This window comes from Gavialis gangeticus, unplaced genomic scaffold, assembly GCF_001723915.1.
Source record: "Gavialis gangeticus isolate Ggan-Ray unplaced genomic scaffold, GavGan_comp1, whole genome shotgun sequence".
Classification (NCBI taxonomy): Eukaryota; Metazoa; Chordata; order Crocodylia; family Gavialidae; genus Gavialis; species Gavialis gangeticus.
Window position 1 is genome coordinate 25,884,156 of NW_017729006.1, and position 11,915 is coordinate 25,896,070.

Sequence of the window (11,915 nt, forward strand, 5' to 3'; positions counted from 1 at the left end):
TAAACCAAGGGTGGCCAACCTGCAGCACAAGTGGCACAGGCAGCCTTTGTGTGTGGCAAGCAACAGACTGGGGGGAGGACAGGCAACAGAGAGGCAGATACGGCAGGGAGCAGAAAGCAGGGCAGCAGATTGAACAGGAGGAATAAATCAGTGTGGAGGGTACAGGGCTAATTTTTGTCACACCTGCCAGAAAGGTTGTTTCCCAGTGGTCTAGAAAATCAGCAAGGTTATTAAAGAAAGACACCTGCTTAATTTGGCCCAGTCTGCTTAGCAAATTATGTTGTCTTTATTTATCCTTTATGTCTGTCCCTTTTTAAAAAAAATTTTCAAAGTCTGTTCCAAAGAACTTCATACAGTTAAGGAAAGAGTTTCAGCCTGTTTACTGGATCACTTCCCCTTTCTTCCACCCTTAAATATAGGTGCTATAGTCTTCAATCATATGGTACTTGATAGTTTCTTTATTTTTGTTTCCCCCCCTTAATACTAGCAGATATGTGATTTTCATGTGCTAGTTCTTTCTGAATTCTGGGATGGCAGTTTATCTATTTGGGCCCCAACTTGAGTGCATTAACCTTTCTCCCAAGCTACAAAAGTGAGCAATAGTTTACCCAAAAGACCAAAAACAATCAGATAAAAGGTGGTCACTTTTAAATTAATCAGTTAGATTTTAACTTGTCATTCTTGCTACTGTTGAAATACTGGCAAATGTTACAATAAATTATCCAGGTATAGAAAATGTCTTGTTTTTATCTCTTCAAACGTTGTCTAAATAAAAATTGTTGTTCTCAGCCAGCTTTTTTTTTTTTTTTGGCATTAATTGGCCTTAAGCTCTTTTCTTTGTTCTCTTGTGTGAAGCTTCATTCTTATTTTTGTTTCCCTAGGTATTGTTTTATATCTCTCCAGTAAACAGACTGGTGGGGGCGCTAATGACAGTCTTATCACTCTTTCCTGGTAAGAACATAGCAGGTTTTGATTTTGGTGCAGTTTTGTGTTCATAATTGAAGTTGACCAAACTATATTTCATGGAGGGGTTCAACTTACATGACTCCAGAGGTGTGTTGGTATTTTGCTTGGAGAAAGAGCCACCTCTAACTCATGTAAATGTGTGAAATAATCTCTTATGAAGTGTACATGCACACAACCTCATGATACTTGATAGTTATGTAGAGTGTTTTGGTTTTTTTTACTATGGCTTCCTCATACTGCTGTCTGTTTTATGACTTTAGGGTGAATACCCTTTAGTAAGCTTGATATAGGTGGTTGGTTTTATGTTCCTGCCAAATGTAAGAAAATGTAATTCAAATGTTAAGGAACACTTAAGGCAGATGGTTAATACAAGGCCATATGGACAGAAGAATTTCAAAGAGGCTTTGTAAAATGTGTGATACTTTTTCAGTATGCTAAAGAGAATTTCCTTTGTTACCATAATCAAAGACTGGTAAAATCCCTGGTGAGTTTGTAGTATTTACATATTGCTTTTCCTTCTAGGTATGATTGAACATGGTCTTACTGATTGCTCACAGTACAGACCAAGAAAGAGTATATCAGAGGATCCTTGCTTGCAAGAATTTACCACCCCTGTAGATGATTGTATTTCTGTGCCTGCTGCTGATGTTTCAAATACAAACTCAGGACCAGCAGGGGAAGGCAGTAAGCTGACAGGAAACCAGATACTGGAGAATCAGAAAGGAAATGGGTCCTTTTCCCAGTCTGAAAAGAAATGCAATGGGGCACAGTCCTCAAATGGTACTGGACAGTTTTTGAAACCTCCTATGCGCACCTCTCCAGAGTCTTCTGAAAGTGATTGGGAAACCTTAGATCCTAGTATTTTGGAAGACCATAATATGAAAGAACGAGAACATGAAAACATGGTCGTGGAACAGACTGAGATCTTTTCAAAGGAATTGGCAACCTCAGAAAACCTTCCTATTACTGTGCAGCCCCAGGCTAATACAGGACATGCAGTTCTTGTTCCAGGTTTGATATCTGGGTTAGAGGAGGACCAGTATGGCATGCCATTGGCCATCTTTACCAAGGTAAACAGCTTGATCATTATAACCAGTAACTATGTAAAAGCCCAGTAAAACGTTAAGGCAGGCTGCAATGGACTAATAATGTGTTTGGATGCCCAGTGTGAAGTTGTGTTTATTTTTAAGGTATCACTAAATGTGCACGTGCAGACTTTGACAATTGACTACATTTTATCAAATACATCCAGAGAAGTTCTCTCATTATCTGTCCTTAGGCACATACATTCTTTACATGATTTATAACTCTGCTGTCTAGTTTTAGAAGTCCGTGTTAACAGGTAATGACCTTCAGATGTTACTTGATCAGTTGGGAGGGTCAGACATCAACAGCTGGTCTTAGAGCACACCAGTCCCCCCCATAGATGTTGCTTAACATGTTCAAAAGAACTGTCTAACCTAGTCCCACCTAGTTTAGACTTTCATCCAAAGTGGGTACCTAAAATGTAGTTTAAGCGGAGTTTAAGTACTTGAATCCAGATGAGATCCTGAAAGTCTTGGCTCAGCTGCTGTTTCATCCTGGAGGCCCCTAAACTCCAGAGGCAGTTGGCACCTTGCCAGTTCCCTAGGCACGTACAGTTACCCCAGTGGATGCCCAGAACTGCTTTATTTTACATACCTGAGGAGTTTGGCACCTATCTTAACACCAAATAAAATGGGATCCAGAAAGTCAGAAGTCCTTGGCTTAAGCCACCTGATGTACCTAGTCTGGCAGTCATTCTCAAAGCATGCCTCACATGGACAAGATGTAGTTCCTTACAACATGCAGTAGAAATAATCACTTTATTTTAAACATAATGGAAGGGGGTGGCAACCATGCTCCCTTTTAATAATAGCCTTGGCAGTCAGAGAGCATAAGAAGGCTTACTAACCTTTTAGCCACTTATCTTGGATTTGGGGGGATCCTGAGTTCCAGTCCTTTCTTCTAGGACTGTTTCTCCATTTAAATCAAAAGAGTTGTTGGCTGAAATATGTGGATTTAGAACTTACCCCATAATAATTATTCAAACAATAAAAGGATTTATTTTGGAAGTACAAGAGTTTCACAAAAAGCTGTGGGTAGTATGTGCTACTTGTGTTAATCCATTTTAAGATGATTTCTAGCCAAATTAATCTGTAGAATAGGGTTACTAATGGAGTTTTTGGCTTCTTTTTACATCCTTGATAAGGAGGCATTACTAAAGGATTCTCTCTCTCTTTTTTTAAAATTAAAAACAAACCTATTTGTGTGTAAGAGAATGCTAATCTGGCTTGAAAGCAGTCCTCTATTTATGTTCATGAAGGTATCTTGCTTTTCTTGAGCAGGGAGTAACTGAAGCAAATATGGCTCAGCACATTAAAAGTCAAACCCATTTATATCTGGCAAAGATTTTACTTATCTTATAGTTGTAAATAATTATATACCACTTGTATGTGGAAGAGGCAAAGATTTTCTCTCTGCAATTGAACTTTAAGATAAAACTAAAAACTGGCAGTGCTGAATTGCAAAATAGTGATTTCTGCAGGAAAAGACCCAAACACTGTTTTCTAGACCCTTATGATTGGGGATACCACGTTCTTTAGGAAATGAGGTGAAAAGATGTATTTTTTTGCAAGCAGTTTTAAAATATCACCTTTCCTGTACTAGCATAACTAGTTTTAAGATATTTGTCTCTAGCAGTGTTCCTTGATCTGATGCTTGACCAGAAACACCAAAAATGATGTTATGACAAACTGGCTTAACAGGGATACATGTAGTTAAAGACCTGGTACATCTTCCAGAATCACTTCCATACAAGTAATTTGTCTGATTTGTCTTGAGAAGGCAGTCATGTTACTACTAAAGATATTTAGGTAATTTATGAAATTACAAGGAAAGGCAAAGATACGCTTACTCCATTTCCATTAAAATGACCATGGCAATGTTGTCCATTTAGTAAAAGGACACCAAACCATTAGTGGGAGACAGAACTTGAAGGTTCTTTTAAAATAACGAGATTATTTAAATTGTATTGAACAGTATATAAAGATTTACCTTCTACTCCACAAAGGCAGTCTCTCATTCAGGGTTATCTTACGTAATTAGAAACAGGGCTTGAAATTTCTAAGATACCAGCTTTTAGTGACATCCATCCCTTAATAACTTCTGGTTTGTGTATTCCAAGGAAACCAGGCAATTCAACCTGAAATGCAAGTGTGTTTTAGATCCTTCATCTTAGGGTTACTTAAATGTCGTTTTTTGGTATGGTGTCAGCCATGCTGTGGAAAGTGAAAAAGAGTATGAGTTTTGAAATGGACACTCTGGACTTCTAATAGCAAAGAATTCCTAAGATCTCTCAGCCTATCTCTTTCTTAAACTTACATAGCAATTAGATCTTCTGTTGGCAGCTTTTTAGACTCTTAGGTTTCCAGACAAATAAAGTTTGTTGGTGATTCCATAACAAAGCACTGTAGTACTTTGACAAAGACTGCTCTGTTTTAGTTGATAGTACTTGTCATCTGGCTAGTTATCTCTCCATTTAATCTGGCAAAAGAATGAGTTCTACTCCTTTCTTTCATATGTTTCAAATTGCTGTGTACATCTGATGTACATGTGCTCTTATTATTTTGTCCAACATGCCTGTAGCCCTTCTGGGACTGTTAGTGAGTATGTAATTGAACAGCTGGAATTAGACTCGAGTTTCAAGAGGGACATTGATTCCATTTTAAAAAGGAAAATTATGATAGTTCCAGCTGTGTTGCAGGAATCTGAGTGTCACCTATATCAAAAGCTAAGGAAAACATATATATAAACTTTTTGCTTTCTTAAAAAAAAAAAAAGGAGGAGGTTTAATTCAATGTATAAGGTAAATGGAGAATCAAAGAGTCTGGGTTGCAATTGTGCAATTTTTTTTCACATGGTGCAACGCATTGTGAATGATTGCCCAAGTAGATCATTTTAATGACAATCTAAAATCAGTCCATGCAACTACTCCTGAAGCAGTTGAATGGTTATCAAATTTAGATATTAATCTATGAATATTGTAATCCTAAAATGTTATATGAAAGAAGAAAAGGTACAGTGCTTAAAAAGCGTGGGGCATTACTTTTCTTTCTCCTGCTGTTTTTAAACCAAGCATGAATATGCTGCTCACCAAGAAGTCTAGATTGAAACCCCTGGATCCTGGAAGTCTCTACAAATTTTGGATAACAGCAGTAATTAGCATGGTCTCCTCTGGACAGACAGGACATGAAAGAGTTGATAAAAGAATCTGTCCATCTACTGAGTTCTTGTCCTTGCTGTGACTGCTGAGGACATGAGAACTGTGCTGTGACCATAAAACTAATGTCATTTTAAGTTATTCTATCGCAGTTAAAAGTCCTCAGCCCCTACCACCTTCAGCTGGAATTCAACCAGAGTCTTAAGAATACAGGTTTACATAGCTTCTTACTAAGTATACGTATTACACCAGGATGAATCTGTCTAGAGCTTTTATTTTTTCTGGAGAAGTACAAGACAAGCCGAAGCAAATTCCGTTGAACTGTACCCTGGTTTATTGGAATATTTAACAACCAGACAAAATTACCAATAGCAGCCACATACAGCAGAGAATATATAGATACATGCTCAGTACCTACTGGGTGACGAAGTTTCGGACCCCCTCGGATTCTGTCCCCTTAGGTAAGGCAAATTCCAGACACTATACCTTTGTGTTAAGGAGTTTATACAGTTCAGATTCCAATTTCTGTGTTCCCACCCATTTATCTGAGAGAACAGTCTTGGGCAATTGAGCAGGGAGCATGGAAACACAGTCATGTTGTCATTGTTTTTACCCGGGATTGTCTTATTACAATTCATTGTGGTCACCGGTCTGTGCGTCTCAGTTCACCAAAACTCCTTCACAGATCTGCCTTTTTGCGTGCTAATCATTGTGATACAGACTGAATTGCTTTTGGGATAAGTTTACCTATGAGGACGAAAGTAGTGACATATCCAGCATCAAGGGGTTTGGGGTATCAAGACTCCCAACATGCTTACTTTCTGTGCACATTTATTTGCTTGCTCTACTGTAGTGTAGCAAAGTGACATTCTACAGTAGTGCTTATATGTGGTTGGGAATTCAGTGGAAAGCAGTTACCAGGGTTTTTCTACCTATTTGGATTCAGTCTCTTGCTTTTTATTGTTTTATTAGGAAGAACTGTAAATGTAAGTAAGTACATAAGATGACTCATCTATTTTTCCCTCCCTCCTCCTCCCTTTTTATTAATCATTTAACATCTTTGTTATCTTAGGGATACCTTTGTTTGCCGTACATGGCATTGCAACAACATCATCTCCTGTCCGATGTAACGATCCGTGGCTTTGTTGCGGGAGCAACCAACATCTTGTTTCGTCAGCAAAAGCATCTAAGTGATGCAATTGTGGAAGTATGCATCCTCTCCTTAGAACTTGATAAACTAAAAGATTGGTTGCATCCTCTAGCATATACTTAAATCAAAAGAAGAAAGCCTTGATTCATACTAGAGTTGTTTTGATGTTGTAGCAACTAGGAGTCTCAATTGAGGACCAGGATCCCACCACACTAAGCACTTGAACAGTCATTTCCAGAAACGTGGCCTCTGCCCTAGAACACACCTACACATGTTCTTTCAAGTGAAGTTTTGTCCAGAAGCAATATACAAAAATATTTCTTGGTTGCATTTAATTTTTACTGACGTTTGCTGTTCTTCATTTAAAGCAGGCTATTGAACAGGATTTCTTAATGTTTAGTTCACTGTCTGATAACCCTATTGTGCAGATACTGAGGAAGAGAGTTGTGCTTGTCTGCACAGAAACATTTATCAGGATAATTATTGCAGAGTAAGCTCTGTCCACAAGGAGTCATTTCAGAAGAACCATAGTACCTTATTTCTGTACAGGCCCATTGTTACAGAATATAGCAATAATGGAAGAGGTCTCACGCCATTATATATTTACATTATCAGCTTTTTATTTAGGAAGAAAATTGTACAAAAAATGGTACAAACTTTACAGTGTGTCATTTTATATCCAGTGTCTTGCATTTGAAAATTCCAGTTGACACCTCACCATCATGATTTATTTTACTTATAGTGAACTTCAGTGGCTACCTACTGAGTTCTTGAAAATTAGATGTTTATAACTGAGAAAACTAGAGAGAAGCATTCTAGTGCTGCTGTCCTCAGTTTGTTTAATTTTAGATTTAAATGACCATAAAATGACCCTACAGGGAAGCAGTAGTTGCCCTAACACATTCCTGATTTGCAGAAGGACCACCTAGTAACTTTAGATGATTATGGTCAGATAAATTAATTAACCTAGCCAATAAATTAAAGTAGGAGGAAAGAAGCTCTAGCAATATACTTGGGTACATTGACCCAATCCTGTCAAAGAGCTTTCTTCATTGTGGCAGGCAGGTCCCTAAATCCAGGCTATTTTAGACCAATATCTGAAATATTCTGAGAAGAGTTTGTGTGTAAACTGGCTATCTGTTTCTCCTTACCAGTAGTTGTGATTGTGGTTGTGGTTTGGGGAGGAATTGGTGTTTGACAAAAATAGTACATATTTTATATAATGGAAGTTTTACTTGGACTGTTCTTGCCCATGGGATTATTTAAACAGATAGAGGAAGCCCATGTCCAAATTCATGATCCAGAACTTCGGAAGATCTTGAATCCCACTACTGCTGACCTGAGATTTGCAGACTACTTGGTGAAGCATGTAACTGAGAACAGGGATGACGTTTTCCTTGATGGCACTGGCTGGGAAGGAGGAGATGAGTGGATCAGGGCTCAGTTTAATGCGTATCTTCATGCACTACTTGCTAGTGTGCTGCAACCAGGTATACTCTGATCCCTTGCTTAGGGTTTTGGGGAGGATGGGTAGTAAAATAGGATGCACAGTAAACAATTGCTCCATTGAAGTTTTGAATTTGGCTCGCATTGTGCCTTTATTTCATTGAAGATTTTTCTAAAATCCCTAGTAACCATAATCTCATTTTGTTTCAGGCCACATTTTTTTTTCAATTTTTTAAGCACCCTTGGCCATCTTATTTACACTGCCTCATTTAGTGATTTTTACAAAACTATCTTTCCCTCTTTGTTTTCGGTTGGGTATTTGTGTTTAAATTCCCTCTTCACAGATAAAGTACCTGATATCCATGCATGTAGAAATCCTGCTAATCCAGGGTTTCTCTGCAGAGTGTGCTTGTTTCAGTTGTCTTTACAGAACTTAAACAGCTGTCCCTAAATCCTTTGGGAAAATGTTCTTTTTGCCCAGGATTAATTTTTCCCTGCCTTCCCTTCATAATTTATTCTGAGTTAATAGCCATTAGTCAATTCTGTATCTATCTACTGAACTTCTGAAAAACATATTGAAAGCTTTACTTAAACATAAAAATACTCAGTTCTCCTTGGCCACTAGCCTTGTAATTTTAAGATGATTTAACTCTTTGATGTTGTACCATGTTGTTTTTCATGAACCTTGTGCAGTTTCTTTTTTATCTCAGTTGTTCTGAAATTACTAAAGAAATGAGTGAAGAAGAATTTCTTTACTAATTCACATGCTAAGAAGTCTCAAATTTAATTCAAAAATAGAATTTTCAAATTGTTGTAACGGTTTAGCAAATCTGTTGTTAGAAGAGAGCCAGGTGATACCTCAGGCTTTGTGGTGGGCATCTTCACTCCTTTGACTCCTCTCCTGCCGTTATATGGTGCCTTGCAACAGAGTGAGGCCACATATCTTTGTTTTCAGGTTCTCGTAGTTGTGCAGTGTTGTTGCAGGATGTTCAGTGGCTTTCTTATGAAAAAGTTTATACTCGTGTTTGACTTTGTAAAACTTTCAGAGAAAAGTAAATTTTCTAAATTCCCATGTTCATTTAAAATAATCAGTTGATGGACTGAACTCTACTTTCATGATAGTGTACACATTTGTGAATAGATATTTTTAAATCCAAAATAAAAAACTTGTTTCAATGCTGATGGTTAGGGTCCTGGAGTCCAACTCTTCATTTTGGCAAGAATATAAGAAACGAAAACCCCTCCTTTCCCTTTTTTTTCCTGTTACATCCTAAGTGAACTGCCATAGATTCACTCCCCTCTTCTTTTATTCATTAGACAATGAAAAGATGCTGTCAGACTTTGGAACAGCCTTTGTAACAGCTTGGAAAAATACACATAATTACAGAGTATGGAATAGCAACAAGCATCCAGCTCTTGCAGAGGTCAATTCTAGGTAAGAAAGGAACTTTAAAGTTTATGGGGAGGTTAAAGTTTCCTATGTGAAATCAAACCTCTTGTATTGGGTAGTACAGAATTCTGTTTTTTTGCTTCTCCTTACACTTTTTATGAGGCTGCTTGGAGAGATGAGAAATGTTTGAGACATGCATAAAGTGAAGATATGATGTTCAGGAAGTTACTGAATACATTGATAGGAGTTGACTTCCTCCTTTTAGGGAGGGACACTTATCCATCCTTCCTCAGAGGTTAAATCTGTTGGATTTTTTTTTATTGTTTTTAGGGAGCAGTAGTGACCAGGATCATTATTAGATAACTATTTTGGCCCAAAACTTGCACTAAGTACTGTTCCAGTACATTTAAAAAAAAACAAAAAACAAAAAACCTATAAAGCCCTTTCTGGCTACCAGAGAAAGGGCTCTCATTCCCCGTCTTGTCAACAGGAAGAGTCTCAACTGTCAGCTTGCAGGAGCAGTGAAAATAAGACTATATACAGCTGGCTTGTAGACCTGGCTTGCAGATGATTTGGCAGAAGCTTAGGACTGAATCACAACCTGGGATGTGATCCATGAAGAGATGGAGAATACAACTAGACTAGATATTTTCTTTACAGCAGCGGAGGACAACCAGTAATGTAAAGTGTGGCATGTGTTCATTATGAAAACACTAATATTGAAACTTCTGAACTAACTTTTTTCCTTTTCTAGCCATCCATTCCAGGGCCAATATTCTGTCTCAGACGTAAAGTTAAGGTTATCACAGTGAGTATCTAGAACATTAAATACTTAAATATAAGGGGTTTTTAACATGTATCAGTCACTTGTATTGCCTCTGCTAAAATCACGGTTCAGAGTTGGGAATTGACCCTCTCTGTGAAGCTAAATAAAGCATTCAGTTACAGAACAACATCTAAGGAGAGACAGTTTGCCTAACATAGTGAAAAATGTTCTTGATACCTGATTTTGTTTTTGTGGTGTGCTTGAAACCTAGTACAGTACAGCCTTGCCCTTTTATTAGGGTTTTTGGACACCACAATAATATACGTTTAAGACAGCCCTCTGATAATTTTCCAGGTACAGAATATAATAGTAATGCACACAAATTTGCCATGTTTAGAATCTAATTATTAGATCAAATTTCTAATATTTTTGTAAATGATTAATGTTTGTGAACCCTGCAAGCTGAAACGCTTCCTGTACCTGGATATTTCTTTTTGTATTTGTTGGTTTTAATTTTGGCCTGGAAATCTAACGGCCATAAATCTGCAATTAAAAGAAAGCTCAGAACTACGTTTCTAGATGCTTTTGATCACCAGTGTCTCAGTGGCATGGGCTGAAACTTCATCCTGGGTATTAGGATGTCATCTGCAATAATTGCAGTTTTAACAGCTTATGAAGGTATTTATAAATTTTATTTGGGGAAAAGTACTTGGGTTAAAAAGGTTCAGTCTATTAGGGTATATTAGCCATTCTTCTGCTCATTTAACCAAAATTACCCATACTTCCTTGGCAATTCCATTCCAAGTATACCTGAAAAGCTGCTTTCTTCATAAGTAAGGCCTGGTTTAAATCATGATTTCACATTTTTTGTGAAAACACAAAATTAAGTCATTTTCATGAAAAATGTTATTTGCAACGAAATGCCAAAGAATATGGCTGCTTGCTGGGGGGTGGCTGCAGGTGGGGCCCAGAAGGCAGTGGGAGGAAAGTGCGCAACACTGCCCCAGCAGGACTTCTACGTGCAGAGCAGAGTCGGGGGCAGGCGTGGGGACAGTGGTGGGGGTAGTGGTGGGTGAAGTTGGGACAGCGTCCCCCTGTATGTAAGCAGTGCCACCTGTGCTCCAGCACCTCCCTCCCGCCCACCTTGCAATCCTTTGTTTTTTGGGGGTTGTGGGCACTGCCAAGCCATCACCACTGCAATGCCAAGCAAGTTTGGCCAGGCTGGGGTCTGCCAGGGACAGTGCCAAATGATTCTGCCCCTGCAGCCCCTGCCACAGTTGGACCATACTAGCAAGTTAGGCCCATGATTTAAATCGGGCCGTATTCATAAATAATTAGGATTTTGGAACTTTTTGACAATTTTTTGTGGAGGTATGTGAAGTAAAAAGGAATGCAGCTCACTTTCACTATAGGTTTAAGGATGCTCCATAAGGGCATATGGTGGCATAGACTTTTATTTGAGTATTATCATTTGAAACCAAATGAGAAGACTTCACAAATGCCTCTGAAAATTAATAGACATTATTGATTTTTTTTTATGCTGCTTTTTTTTAAAGTTATAGTAATATTCTAACAGAAAAATACGAAGTAAAATGAACTATTACACTAAATGGACAAAGCAATGATGACTATTCTGAACTAGCCAGATGCCTTTTAATAAAATGCAGCCCTTTGTCCACAAATGATAACATGCTTCTAAGTAATTGCCATATATTACAAGATACAATTTTACGGTGTAACGAAATCATCTTTAGATTTTTGCACTATGGGGTGTCCTGTAAAGGTGAACCTGTTGCCTTTTTTGTTTCGGAGCTTACTGAACAGATATTCTGTTGTTCTTCCAATATCTAGCATGCTCATCAATGTTTGCCTGGTCATTATGAAATTAGATGGATCTTGAATTTTATGGGTTTGATTGTCATGTTTTGGTTTTTTTATTTGTTTGTTTTGGGGTGGG

General features: G+C 38.0%; 1 protein-coding gene across 1 annotated transcript in view; it reads left to right on the forward strand.

Annotated features, from left to right (window-relative positions):
* The window catches only part of AVL9 (AVL9 cell migration associated), a 59,111-nt gene that overhangs the window by 44,846 nt on the left and 2,350 nt on the right, over positions 1-11,915 (forward strand). The window contains exons 9-14 of the mRNA XM_019509010.1: positions 882-951; positions 1,489-2,036; positions 6,279-6,413; positions 7,627-7,846; positions 9,120-9,237; positions 9,947-10,000. Coding sequence (XP_019364555.1) covers positions 882-951; positions 1,489-2,036; positions 6,279-6,413; positions 7,627-7,846; positions 9,120-9,237; positions 9,947-10,000 — 1,145 coding nt within the window. The remainder of the gene's footprint in view (positions 1-881; positions 952-1,488; positions 2,037-6,278; positions 6,414-7,626; positions 7,847-9,119; positions 9,238-9,946; positions 10,001-11,915) is intronic.